At 44.2% G+C, this 14,989-nt stretch overlaps 1 protein-coding gene across 5 annotated transcripts in view; it reads left to right on the forward strand.

Annotated features, from left to right (window-relative positions):
- Positions 1-14,989, forward strand: part of LOC128136075 (transcription factor RFX3-like) — a 172,175-nt gene that overhangs the window by 122,651 nt on the left and 34,535 nt on the right. For all 5 annotated transcript variants that reach the window (XM_052775164.1, XM_052775162.1, XM_052775165.1 and 2 more), the window contains 2 exons: positions 1,912-2,093; positions 2,845-2,964. In XM_052775164.1, coding sequence (XP_052631124.1) covers positions 1,912-2,093; positions 2,845-2,964 — 302 coding nt within the window. The remainder of the gene's footprint in view (positions 1-1,911; positions 2,094-2,844; positions 2,965-14,989) is intronic.

Genomic DNA, 14,989 nt, shown 5'->3' on the forward strand with positions numbered 1-14,989 from the left:
TGTTAATACACTCAAGTAAAGGTAAAAGTTTACAATAAGATTTTTCCTAGGCTTTGTTTCAGAATTGTAAATGCTCAAGATAAAATATATTTGTGAATGTTTTAATAATGCGTTTATATCTACAAGTCAATATAAGGATGATGAACTGCACTTTTTTGTTATGTTTATTTAAAGTGCAACATTATCTGCATCCATCTTGGAACCAGTTAGATCTTGCTTCTCCTGCATCTTTACATAGAGCTCTTGTTTAGAAACCTAAGCATAATAGTTTTGGTGATGTTTTCTGTAAGAAAGCAAACATGAAGATGGTCTGGAGTAAATGTTTTCCCAATTTTATTTTTTTTTTGCATTTTTCATGTATTGTGCTTGGTAAATTGCTCACAACTGACTTACTTAAACAGAACTGTATGTCCAATATATTCATTATAATCTAAATTTTACTAGTAGTTCTGCAATAAAGAAGGGTCAGAGTGGAAACATATTTCATGAGTAATGGTCATTAAAATATTGATATTCATGTTCTTTAAATGACAAGTTATATCAAACATTAGTAGAACAGAATTTGTTCAGTGATCTATTAGTAAATAACCCTGCAGAGTAGCGTATTAAATGTCACATAAACTTAGTATATCTTTTACTGTACTTTAAACACATATCTTGGTCATATTAATTGCTTTGGTGGACTAAATTGAAATGGATTATACAAATGTGTGAGGCTCCAGCATATTGGAATAAAATTTTGTCCCAAATGCCAAAAACAAATCCATGGCTTGGGGATTTATTGAATGCTCAAACCAAGCCCAGAGTTTTGGTAAGATTTGTGTGAACCTGGAAAATTTGGATTTCATGCTGATTCGTTTTGGTATAATTACTTTCTTAAGTAATTAAGTAGTAAATGCAAGCAGAAAACAAAATTTGGGAATTATTCAAGCTGAAATGAAAGGGAAATTCCAAGGATATGAAACCATGGAGGGAGGGGGCTGTAAGCTAGGTAAAATGTTAGCATCCCCAAAAAACTGAAATCACAGAATTTACATGACCACTATAAAAATATTTCCATTTTATTCTGTTGTTCTCCTATACTGTTAAATGTAATTAAAGTGACCATTTTACTTGGGTTTTGTGTATATGTTAGTTACTATTTGTTCTATACAAAGGTACAATGATGTATTAGAAACTGTTTGCCTACATGCTTCCAAAATTGCTCACCAAAATTCTACGTTAAATTACAGGGGAAAAAAAGAAGAATACTAATTCTATTCCTCTTTGAAGTCAAAGGCAAACAGGCTACAACAGAAAGGGATTGGGCCCATAGTATGTTATAGATGTACCAGTTATTTTTCATGTCACCTAGATTGCTTGTTACCTTATATTTGATAGTTTCTTCTTTGTATTTGGAAGAAAATAAACCCTATTCAGTTAAATGAAGTACTGGGGTTTTTTCATTTGTATTTTTTTAATTTCAGGTGAAGAGAAATAGTATAACATTCCAGAATTAAAAATGTATTAACTTACTCCTTTTACTTTTTTCCTGCAATTAAGATAAATTACATTAATTATTTTATTTCCTTGGAGTTCCAACAATTTATCTCCAAAGCACAAATAACTTCATAAAATGTTAATATATGGTACTGAATCTAAAAAATTTTTAGAAGTGGAGCTATCTGAGGTCACAAGTGCAATGAGTTTTGTTATTTCCTTGTAATTCTAAAAGATACTAAGGCATCATGGCATATCTAGCATTGAAAGAGATTTAAAGAGATTATATTTGCTTGAGGAACAAAGTCACTGTATTAAACAGGCCTTAAGAGTGGTCTAAAAAATATCAGGGGTCTGTGTTGTACAATTAAGATATTTTTTAGTAGAGTAATACTGCATTTACATATGTTCACTCTTTCATATTTGATATAGCTCCAATGGCTTTTAGACAACTATGAAACTGCAGAAGGAGTGAGTCTCCCCAGAAGTACCCTTTACAATCATTACTTACGTCATTGTCAGGAGCACAAGTTAGATCCAGTCAATGCTGCCTCCTTTGGAAAACTCATACGGTCAATCTTCATGGGATTACGGACCAGAAGACTGGGAACCAGGTTTGTGTTAATGAAATCTTAAAGTATAATAGAAAATATCAATAATAATTGTGAACATGAAGCTTGTATGTTAAAAACAAGCAAGCAAACAAACAAAAAATATTTAAAACCTTACTGTTAAGGGAGTTGCCAAATCCAGTGGACTTCAGGACCCAGGGTACTCCTGGTCTGCTATAGCCAGATTCTGTGTACTCTTAAAACCCAGATATCTTCCATCTCAGTCCAATGGATGTAGCTACTGCTGTTCCCATTTGCAGGTCCAGCTAGTAGTGAGACTGAACATGTGTTCCAAAGATGCAGATAAACACAGCTAACAAGCTAACACAGAGCAATGCCTTTACCAACACCCGCATAGACACCAATAGCACTCACATAAACATGAACACAGATAGCCCAATTCTGTTCTTCCTCTCCAGCTGATCAGGACTGAAGGTGACTAGTGAAACATACACAAACCCTCACTAACTCACAAGCATACCCCATTTATGGAATTGTTTTATTCACCATGACTGCATAAGTCATTTATTTGGTTTTTACTTTCTTATTCTATTTAAATGAAGTCCAACAGTAAAGTGCTGGAAAATATTAAGTGAACTGATTTCCAGAAGCTGGTGGAGTTATACCAGTTTTATACTAGACTGAGAGGAAAGTCAAGCCTAACTTTTATGTACTGTTTTCCAGTCAAGGCAAACTGTGAAGTGAGTATGATGTATACACATAAAACTAATGTTATTTTTGTTCCTTCATAAAGGGGGAACTCCAAATACCATTATTATGGGATTCGTGTCAAACCAGATTCTCCCCTTAATCGGCTACAAGAGGACATGCAATATATGGCTATGAGACAGCAACCCATGCAGCAGAAACAGAGGTATGGTGTTAAATGAAACTACTTTTTCATATTTCTAGTTCTTGGAGACTTACCTGTCCTCATTTATGTGGCAAAGTTGAACCTCTAATGGAAATTAACTTCTCTTGTGAAAAATAAAGGTTTGTCAGATCTGCAGTTGATATCACTGGAGTCTGATATCAGTAGACATGAGAGAGCACATACCTAAAAACACATAAATTTTTAAAAAGTGATAATAAAAGTAAAATATGATGCAATTCTTCTGAACAGACACTTCTTGGCGGTCTTGGGTTATTTTCCCACAAGCTGGAAAACAAAGTAATAGGAGCTTTGAATTTCAAATTCTGTTGTTTATTTTCATTACTTTAAGCAGCACATATATAAAATGATAGAAGAGCTTGTGATTAGGTTCAGCTTTGTGTTGATTTCCTCCTCCTGACAAGAACTGATGTATTAAAACCCTGGACTTGAGGAGAGAAGACTTGGGCCTCTTCTGTGTTCTGCTTCAAATAATCCCATGGGAGACAGTCCTATAGGGCAAAGGGGTCCAGGAGAGCTGGTTAATTTTTCAAGGATCACCTCCTTGAAGCTAAAGAATGGTCCATCCTGACATGCAGGAAATCAACAAAAGGTGGCAGGAGGCCTGCATGGATGAACAAGGAGCTCCTGACAAAGCTCAAACATAAAAAGAAAGTATACAAGAGGTAGAAGCAAGGTCAGCATCCTGGTTTCAGCTGGGATAGAGTTAATTGTCTTCCTAGTAGCTGGTACGGTGCTATGTTTTGAGTTAGGTATGAGAAGAATGTTGATAACACACTGATGTTTTCAGTTGTTGCCAAGTAATGTTTAGTCTAAAGTCAAGGATTTTTCAGCTTCTGATGCCCAGCCAGCAAGAAGGCTGGAGGGGCACAAGAAGTTGGGAGGGGACACAGCCAGGGCAGCTGACCCAAAGTGGCCAATGGGGTATTCCATACCATGTGACATCATGTCTAGTATATAAGCTGGGGGGGAGTGGGGGTGGGAGGATTGCTGCTCGGGGGACTAACTGGGTGTCGGTTGGCGGGTGGTGAGCAATTGCACTGTGCATCATTTGTATATTCCAATCCTTTTATTAGTGTTATCATTATCATTATTTCTTCTTTTCTGTTCTATTAAACTGTTCTTCTCTCAACCCACGAGTTTTACTTCTTTTCCCGATTTTCTCCCCCATCCCACTGGGTGGGGGGGGGAGTGAGTGAGCGGCTGCGTGGTGCTTAGTTGCTGGCTGGGGTTAAACGACAGTCAGGGAACCCAGGAGGAATATAAAGAGGCTGTCTGATTGTGCAGGGATGGTGTTAGGAAAGCCAAAGCCCACCTATGAAGAACAAGAAGATAACTGGGAGTTATCAGCATGGATTTACAAAGGGGAAATCATGCTTGACCAATCCAATAGCCTTCTACAATGAAGTGACTGGCTCAGTGGATGAGGGGAGAGCAGTGGGTGTTGTCTATATTGACTTTAGCAAGGCTTTCAACACTGTCTTCCTGTCAGGGAGCAGCAAGGGCTGGCTTCTTCCTAAGGGATGGAGAGTTGGGAGTCGAGCACCATGATACGCACAGCAGGGGCCTCACCATCCTGGGCCCAGTCCCACAGTATCTAATTGAGGCGAGCAGGGCAGACCTGGAGATGGTAGTCAGATTCAACACAGAGTCCAGATCATCAGATAAATTTGTGGTGATGAGGCAGGTCAAAGGTCAAGCCAGAAAGCCAATCCATGAGTTGGGGTCCAGATCAATGGGATCCATACCAGCCACAGGCATGGCTGTGGCTGAGCTAGAGATCAGTACTCCTACAACATAGGGATCTTATCAATGTGTATAAATACCTGATGGGAGGGAGTAAAAGACTGAGCCAGACTCTTTTCAGCAGTGCCCAGTGACAGGACAATGGGTGATGGGCACAAACTGAAAAACAGGAAATGTCATTTGGTTGGAAGGCACCTCTAGAGATTGTCTAGTCCAACCCCCCCAGCCCAAAGCAGTATCAGCTAGAGCAGGTTGCCCAAGACTGTGTACAGTTGGGTTTTGAATATCTTTAAAGATGGAGACTGCACAACCTTCCTGGGCAAACTGTTTCGGTGTTCAACCACCCCTAGAGTAAAAAAAAAAAAAAAAAGGATTTTCTTTATTTAAGCAGAATTTCCTGTATTTCAATTTATGCCCATTGCCTTTTGTCCTTTTGCTGGTTACTAATGAAAATAGTGTAGATCTGCTTTATTTATTCCATCCCAACAGTATCTATATAAAGTAGTTCTGAAGATCTTTGTTCATCCCCTAAATCAGTTCAGGTGTGCAAAGATTTCAGTAAAATAAATTTCCAAATCCCAGTCATTCTAAATAAACAGGAGGAGCTGGAAGTCATTGTGCAGCAGGATAGCTATGACTTAGTCGCCACCACAGAAACATGGTGGGATGACTCCCATGACTGGAGTGCTGCAATGGATGGCTATAAGCTCTTCCGAAGGGATAGGCAAGGAAGGAGAGGCGGTGGGGTGGCTCTCTATGTTAGGGAGTGTTTTGATTGTACAGAGCTACACGATTGTGATGACAAGGTTGAGTGCTTGTGGGTAAGGATGACGGGAAGGCCAACAAGGCAGATATTGTGCTGGGAGTCTGTTATAGACCACCCAACCAGGCTGAAGAGACAGATGAAACATTCTACAAGCAGCTGGCAGTAGTCTCAGAATTGTGTGCCCTTGTTCTCATGGGGGACTTCAACTTTCCTGACGTCTGCTGGAAATACAACACAGCAGAGAGCAAACATCCTAGGAGGTTCCTGGGGTGTGTGGAAGATAACTTCCTGACACAGCTGGTAGGTGAGCCTACCAGGGGAGGAGCCTCGCTAGACCTACTGTTTACAAACAGGGAAGGACTGGTGGGAGATGTGGTGGTCGGAGGCCGTCTCGGGCTTAGCGACCATGAAATGATAGAATTCTCAATTCTTGGTGAGGTAAGGAAGGGGGTCAGCAAAACCACTACTATGGACTGCCAGAGGGCAAACTTTGGCCTTTTCAGGACACTGGTTGAGAGAGTCCCATGGGAGACAGTCCTGAAGGGCAAAGGGGTCCAGGAAGGCTGGACATTCTTCAAGAAGGAAATCTTAAAGGCTCAGGAGAAGGCTATTCCCATGCGTCGCAAGACGAACTGTCGGGGAAGATGACCGGCCTGGCTGAACAGGGAGCTTTTGCTGGGACTCAGGAAAAAAAGGAGAGTTTATCATCTTTGGAAGAAAGGGCAGGCAACTCAGGAAGAGTACAGGGATCTTGTTAGGTCATGCAGAGAGGAAATTAGAAAGGCAAAAGCTCAGCTAGAACTCAATCTGGCCACTGTCGTAAGAGACAACAAAAAATGTTTTTACAAATACATTAACAACAAAAAGAGAGCTAAGGAGAATATCCATCCTTTATTGGATGCAGAGGGGAACATTGCCACCAGAGATGAGGAAAAGGCTGAGGTACTTAATGCCTTCTTTGCCTCAGTCTTTAATAGTGAGACCAGTTATCCTCAGGGTACTCAGACCCCTGAGCTGGAAGGCAGGGACAGAGACCAGAATATACCCCCCATAATCCAGGAGGAAGCAGTGAATGACCTGCTACACCACCTGGACACTCACATATCTATGGGACCAGATGGGATCCATCCGAGAGTACTGAGGGAGCTGGTGGAGGAGCTTGCCAAGCCACTCTCCATCATTTATCAGCAGTCCTGGTCAACAGGGGAGGTCCCAGATGACTGGAGGCTTGCCAATATGATGCCTATTTACAAGAAGGGTCAGAAGGAGGATCCAGGGAACTACAGGCCTGTCAGCCTGACCTCGGTACTGGGGAAGATTATGGAGCGGTTCATCTTGAGTGCGCTCACATGGCATGTGCAGGACAAACAGGGGATCAGGCCCAGCCAGCATGGGTTCATGAAAGGCAGGCCCTGCTTGACCAACCTGATCTCCTTCTATGACCAGGTGACCCGCCTAGTGGATGAGGGAAAGGCTGTGGCCTTTGACACTGTCTTTCACAGCATACTCCTTGAGAAGCCAGCGGCTCATGGCTTAGACAAGTGTATTCTTCACTGGGTAAAAAACTGGCTGGATGGACGAGCCCAGAGGGTTGTGGTGAATGGAGTCAAATCCAGTTGGCGGTGGGTCACAAGTGGTGTTCCCCAGGGCTCAGTTTTGGGGCCAGTTCTCTTTTATATCTTTATCAATAATCTGGACAAGGGGATCGAGTGCACCCTCAGTAAGTTTGCAGACGACACCAAGTTGGGAGGGAGGGTTGATCTGCTCAAGGGTAGGAAGGCTCTACAGAGGGATCTGGACAGGCTGGATTGATGGGCCAAGGCCAATTGTACGAGGTTCAACAAGGCCAAGTGCCGGGTCCTGCACTTGGGTCACAACAACCCCATGCAGTGCTACAGGCTTGGGGAAGAGTGGCTGGAAAGCTGCCCGGCAGAAAAAGACCTGAGGGTGCTGGTTGACAGCTGGCTGAATATGAGCCAGCAGTGTGCCCAGGTGGCCAAGAAGGCCAACGGCATCCTGGCCTGTATCAGAAATAGTGTGGCCAGCAGGACTAGGGAAGCGATTGCCTCCCCTGTACTCGGCACTGGTGAGGCCGCACCTCGAGTACTGTGTTCAGTTTTGGGTCCCTCACTACAGGAAAGATATTGAGGTGCTGGAGCGTGTCCAGAGAAGGGCAACAAAGCTGGTGAGGGGCCTGGAGCAGAAGTCTTATGAGGAGTGGCTGAGGGAACTGGGGTTGTTTAGTCTGGAGAAGAGGAGGCTGAGGGAAGACCTTATCGCTCTCTACAACTACCTGAAAGGAGGTTGTAGTGAGGTGGGTGCTGGTCTCTTCTATCAATTAACTAGTGGTAGGACGAGAGGAAATGGCCTCAAGTTGCGGCAGGGGAGGTTTAGATTGGATATTAGGAAAAATTTCTTTACTGAAAGGGTTGTCAGGCATTGGAACAGGCTGCCCAGGGAAGTGGTTGAGTCACCATCCCTGGAGGTGTTCAAAAACCACATAGACGTGGCACTTTAGGACATGGTTTAGTGGGCATGGTGGTGTTGGGTTGGTGGTTAGACTTGATGATCTTAGAGGTCTTTTCCAAACCTAATTATTCTATTCTAAATAGATGAAATGCAGAGAGCAAGGTGCTAGACTGACTGATATTTACAAGGTGAAAAACTTAGTACTGTCTCTTTTCTGTGCAAAATCAGATATGCTAATTTACTTTTCAGAAAAGAGGTGTTTATCCAACAGAAAAATTAGAAATTTTCATTGAAAAAATTGGGAACTGTCATGGTTTAAGCCCAGCCGGCAACTAAGCACTACTGGCCGCTCGCTCACTCGTCCATCCCCATGGTGGGATGGGGAGGAGAATCGGAAGAAAAAGGTAAAACCTCGTGGATTGAGATAAGGACAGTTTAGTCGGACAACACAAGGAGAGAAGAAGTAATAACAACAGTAATACTAATAAAAGAATGTATAGAGCGAGTGATGCACAATGCAATTGTTAACCACCCCAAACCTGATGCTCAGCCCGTTCCCGAGCCACGATCCCTCCTCCCCCCAGCCAACTCCTTCCAGTTTATATACTGAGCATGATGTCATATGGTATTGAATATCCCCTTGGCTGGTTCGGGTCAGCTGTCCTGGCTGTGCCCCCTCCAAGCTTCTTGTGAAAATTAACTCTATCCCAGCAGAACCCAGGACAGGAATTCATGAACCAACTGTTATCTATGCAATGTTTTGTGTAAAAACTACTAACTTTTTGAAGTTTTTGACTTAAAATTTTTTGATGGAAACCTAGACATTTTAAAAGCAATAGTAAATGTTTTAATAATATTTTTATCACATTGGAATATGCTTATCATAATAGTAATTTTAAACAAAAGTTTAAATATATATAAAAATGACCAGTATTTCTTATTCTAGCATGTTTAATACAATTTTGCTGTTCTCTAGCATGCAAAAATTTTTACCTTTACTTTTTATTTCTTTTGATATCCTTATTTTGCAGTTTTTAGGATACAGTTTGGTCAGATTTTCCCCTGAAATGTGTATGGGGGAAAGCTTGAAAATATCCATATATTTGTTTGTTTATTTTAATGCAAATCAAGATTCTCATGTATGTACTAGACCTCAGAAGTTAGGGTTTGGGGGGTGGGGGACAAGATAAAAGAGCCACATGTAAGAAAAACAAACAAACAAACAGTCGTGGTTTAACCCCAGCCAGCAACTAAGCACCATGCAGCCCCTCACTCACTCCCCCCCCACCCAGTGGGATGGGGGAGAGAATCAGAAAAAAAAGTAAAACTCGTGGGTTGAGATAAGAACAGATTAATAGAACAGAAAGGAAGAAACTAATAACGATAATAATAACAATAATAAAAAGACAACAATAATAAAAGGATTGGAATATGCAAAACAAGTGATGGATGCACAATGCAATTGCTCGCCACTCACCAACCGATGACCAGTTAGTTCCTGAGCAGCGATCCCCCCAGGCCAACTCCCCCCAGCTTATATACTAGGCATGACGTCACATAGTATGGAATACCCCATTGGCCACTTTGGGTCAGCTGTCCTGGCTGTGTCCCCTCCCAACTCCTTGTGCCCCTCCAGCCTTCTTGCTGGCTGGGCATCAGAAGCTGAAAAATCCTTGACTTTAGTCTAAACATTACCTGGCAACAATTGAAAACATCAGTGTGTTATCAACATTCTTCTCATACTGAACCCAAAACATAACACTATACCAGCTACTAGAAAGGAAATTAACTCTGTCCCAGCCAAAACCAGGACATGCATTAAGCTGCATTGCATTTTTTTAAACGCTGTGTATTTCTGAACTAAGACTTTTGCCACAGTTATGAAGCATGCTTAGTATATATTTGAGAAGTTTGGTATATATCTGTATATTTGTATAAAATTTATCTTACAGTATTCAGAACTCTAGCATGTTTTAACATGAGATAAAGGACTTAATACTCTAGTTTGAATCATTAGGAGTAAACTTTCTTATTTTCCACTTTTATTAATGTTTCTAATTTTATTTAAAAACTACTAAAAAAAATGTTTTAACTTCTGTGCAATAATTCTCTTATAAGAAGACTTTCAGAGCAAAAGGAATCTAAGAATCACAAATGTTTCCTTCTCCCTTCTGATTTCTCAAATTGGGAAATGTTATTTATCTTTTGTCCTTTAGAATCATCTGTCACCCATGTTAGCTTTTTCTGTTCAGTTGTATCAATTTTACACCCCCCCCCATCAATCGCATCTAATTGGATAGACACTTCTAGTTTTTGGCTTCTTGACAAACAGTGTAGGCTGAATTTATGCTACAGATCACTTTTCTTCATTCTTTCTTAATTTGAAAGGCCATGCAACTTTCCTACTTGTGTCACATTGTACTTGGTATACGTAGCAAGGTTTTGGTAGTGGGTAAGGGGCTGCCCTGTGACGGGCTGAGCCAATCAACAAAGTTGGTGGTGCTTCTGTGAAAACTTACTTAAGACAGGGCAAAAACCACCAGACACGCAGGGGAGGAGGGGAAAAAAAAGAGTGAGAAACAGCAATACGAACACCAAGGTCAGAGAAGAAGGAGTGGGAGGAGGTGCTCCATGGCGCCAGAACCAGTATTCACATAGCAGCTTGTGGAACAGACCATGCTGCAGTAGTTGGATATTTCGTGAAGGAACTGCAGCCCATGGCAAACCCATGCCGGAGCAGAGGAGAAGTGTGAGAAGGAAGGAGTGGCAGAGAGATACTGTTATGTATTGACCATAACACCCTCCCACCTGCCTCCTTGAGCTGCTCATTGCTTCACTGAAGGGACTGCATGTAACCTGTGGCAATAACAAGGAGGGGAGGAGTCTGGAATGAAGGCATGAAGCTGAGCCTCGGAAAGGAGGGAGGGTGTTTTAATATTTGTCTTTTTTGCTCCTGTTCTTCCTATTTTCTCCACCTGACCCACTGGGGCGGGGGGGTGTGTGAGTGGCTGAGTGGGAGTTTCACTGTTAGCCAAGGCTAACCCACCACAAACATGAATATATCCAAAGACCTGCTAGAGGTATGCTTGTGTTCGATGTTTGACATGGGCCTGAATTCAGGGTCTGAGATTTCAGGCATGAATTTCAGTTGAGTGGCAACAATCACTGAGCTAATTCAAAGGTGGTGCTGCTAGTTGCTGAGTCCCAGTTGTGGTCGACATGAGCTATGGGAGTGCTACTTCTCTGTTCCAATAAGAAATAAAATAAAAAAAATAGTAAACATAAACTACAGGTGACTGTTGCTAACAGTCCCATCTCCCAGCTGAGACAGTAGCTTGGGCACAACAGACACAGATCAAGAGATTTAAAGCACCTTTGTACTGGAATAGAAGAAATGCACAGGTAGGGACTTGCCTCACCTATATAGGTAATAGCCCTGCCTTTCAACTGGAGCTGCTGTATGGCTCAGACTTCCAAATGGAAGGCTGGTTTGCCTTTGACATACTGCTGCTAGATGGATTATGGGAAGGAAATGCCAGGATGTTTAAATAATTGAATTCACAGAATCACAAAAATCACAGAATGGTTGAGGTTGGAAGGGACCTCTGGAGGTCATTTTGTCCAACGCCCCCTGCTCAAGCAGGACCACCTAGAGCCAGTTGACCAGGATCATGTCCAGACAGCTTTTAAATATCTCCAAGGAGGGAGACTCCACCACCTCCCTGGGAAATTTGCTACAGTGCTCAGTCACCCTCACAGTGAAAAAGTGTTTCCTGATGTTCAGAGGGAACCTCCTGTGTTTCAGCTTGTGCCCATTGCCTCTTCTGCTTTCACTGGACACCACTGAAAAGAGCCTGGCTCCGTCTTCTTTGCACCTTCCCTTCAGGTGTTTATATACATTGATGAGATTCCCCCTGAGCCTTCTCTTCTCCAGGCTAAACAGTCCCAACTCTCTCAACCTTTCCTCATAGGAGAGGTGCTCCAGTCCCTTAATCATCTTGGTGGCCCTTTGCTGGACTCTCTCCAGTATGTCCATGTCTGTCTTGTACTGGGGAGCCCAGAACTGTACACAGTACACCAGGTGTGGCCTCACCAGTACTGAGTAGAGGGGAAGGATCATGTCTCTCCACTTGTTGGCAATGCTTAGCCTAATGCAGCCAAGGATACCATTGGCTGCCTTTGCAGCAAGGGCACAGTGCTGGCTCATGTTCAACTTGCTGTCCACAAGGACCCCCAGGTCCTCTGGAAGCAGCACAACCCTCTGGAGTATCAGCCACTCCTCCCAGTTATGGTGCTGTCTGCAAAATTGCTGAGGGTACACTCTGCCCCATCATCCAGATCATTAATGAAGATGTTAAAAAGGACTGGACCCAGTACTGGGGTACACTGCTAGTCACTAGACTTTTTGCCAGTGATCACCACCCTCTGGGCTCAGCCATCGTGGTGGGTTGACCTTGGCTGGCCACCAGCAGGACAGGGGGAGAAAAATACGACGAAATGCTCATGGGTCAAGATAAGAACAGGGAGATCGCTCACCAATTACTGTCACAGGCAAAACAGACTCGACTTAGGGAAATTAATTTAATTTATTGACAATCAAACAGAGCTGGATAATGAGAAATAAGAACAAATCTAAAAAAACCCTTCCTCCCAACCCTCACTTCTTCCCAGGCTCAACTTCACTCCCAACTCTTCTACCTCCTCCCCCCGAGTGGCACAGGGGGACAAGGAATGGGGGTTGCGGTCAGTTCATTATGCGTTGTCTCTGCCTCTCCTTCCTCATGCTCTTCTCCAGCTCCAGCATGGGGTCCCACCCATGGGAGACAATCCTACACAAACTTCTCCAATGTGGGTCTTTCCCACGGGCTGCAGTTCTTCATGAACTACTCCAGCATGAGTCCTTTCCATGGGGTGTAGTCCTTCAGAAACAGATTGCTCCAGCATGGTCCTCCACAAGGTCACAGGTCCTGCCAGAAAACCTACTCCTGTGTCGGTTCCTCTCCACGGGCTGCAGTTCCTGCCAGGAACCTGCTCCAGCATGGGGTCTCCACGGGCTGCAGCTTCCTTCAGAGCACATCCACCTGCTCTGGTGCGAGTTCCTCATGTGCTGCAGGGTGGATAACTGCTCCACCATGGATCTCCATGGACTTCCTGGGTACCACCTGCCTCACTATGGTCTTCATCACAGGCTGCAGGGGAATCTCTGCTCCGGTGCCTGGAGCACCTCCTCCCCCTCCTTCTTCACTGACCTTGGTGTCTGCAGAGTTGTTTCTCTCACATATTCTCACTCCTCTCTCCCAGCTGCTGTTGTGCAGCAGTTTTTTTTACCCTTTCTTAAATATGTTATGACAGAGGTGATACAAATGTCACCGATTGTCTCAGCTTTGGCCAGCAGTGGGTCCATCCTGGAGCCAGCTGGAGCTGGCTCTGTCCGACATGGGGGCAGCTTCTGATGTCTCCTCTGAGAAGCGCCCCCTGCAGCCCCCCCGCTACCAAAACCTTGCTACATAAACCCAATCCAGCCATTCAGCCAGTTCTCAATCCATCTCACTGTCTGCTAATCCAGCCCATTTTTCATCAGCTTCTCCCCTCATCTACCAGGCCAGTCATTTCATTGTAAAAGTTTATCAAGTTGGTGAAGCATGACTTCTCTTTGGTGGATCCATGCTGACTACTCCCAATCACCTTCTTGTCCTTCATGTGTTTGGAAATGGTTCCCAGGATTAGCTGCTCCATCACCTTCTCAGGAGGTGAGGCTGACCAGCCTGTAGTTCCCTGAAATTATCTATCAGTTCTGGGCCAAACACAGGTGTGATTTTTAATAGTAAATGGATCTCACAAAAAAAGATTAAGAATAAAATAAGTGTATTGGTTTTGTGTGGCAAGGTTTTGGTAGCGGGGGGGGGGGTACAGGGGTGGCTTCTGTAAGAAGCTGCTAGAAGCTTCCTGTATGTCCAATGGAGCCAATGCCAGCCAGCTCCAAGATGGACCCGCTGCTGGCTAAGGCTGAGCCAATCAGCAATAGTGGTAGCGCCTCTGTGATAACATATTTAAGAAGGGAAAAAAAAGTTGCGGCGGGCACAGAAATGGCAGCCGGAGAGCGGAGTGACAACATGTAAGAGAAACAACCCTGCAGACACCAAGGTCAGTGAAGAAGGAGGGGGAGGAGGTGATCCAGGCGCTGGAGCAGAGATTCCCCTGCAGCCCGTGGTGAAGACCATGGTGAGGCAGGCTGTCCCCCTGCAGCCCATGGAGGTCCACGGTGGAGCAGATATCCACCTGCAGCCCGTGGAGGACCCCACGCCGGAGCAGGTGGATGCCCGAAGGAAGCTGTGACCCCGTGGGAAGCCCATGCTGGAGCAGGCTCCTGGCAGGACCTGTGGACCCGTGGCGAGAGGAGCCCACGTTGGAGCAGGTTTTCTGGCAGGACTTGTGCTCCTGAAGGACTGCACACCGTGGAAGGGACCCATGCTGGAGCAGTTTGTGAAGAACTGCAGCCCGTGGGAAGGACCCACATTGGAGAAATTCATGGAGGACTGTCTCCCATGGGAGGGACCCCACGCTGGAGCAGGGGAAGAGTGTGATGAGTCCTGCTCCTGAAGAGGATGAAGCGGCAGAGACAATGTGTGATGAACTGATCGTAACCCCCATTCCCTGCCCCCCTGTGCCACTCGGGAGGGTAGGTAGAGAATCAGGGAGTGAAGCTGTTCCCGGGAAGAAGGGAGGGGTGGGGGGAAGGTGTTTTGAGATTTGGTTTTATTTCTCATTACCCTACTCTGTTTGACTGGCAATAAGTTGAGTTAATTTTCCCCAAGTTGAGTCTGTTTTGCCCGTGACGGTAATTGGTTGAGTGATCTCTCCCTGTCCTTATCTCGACCCACGAGCCCTTTGTTATATTTTCTCTCCCCTGTCCAGTTGAGGAGGGGGAGTGATAGAGCGGCTTTGATGGGCACCTGGCCTCCAGCCAGGGTCAACCCACCACAATAAGGTAATATGAAAACCAAATATTGTGGTGAATAAAAGTGA

This window comes from Harpia harpyja, chromosome W, assembly GCF_026419915.1.
Source record: "Harpia harpyja isolate bHarHar1 chromosome W, bHarHar1 primary haplotype, whole genome shotgun sequence".
NCBI classification, from domain to species: domain Eukaryota; kingdom Metazoa; phylum Chordata; class Aves; order Accipitriformes; family Accipitridae; genus Harpia; species Harpia harpyja.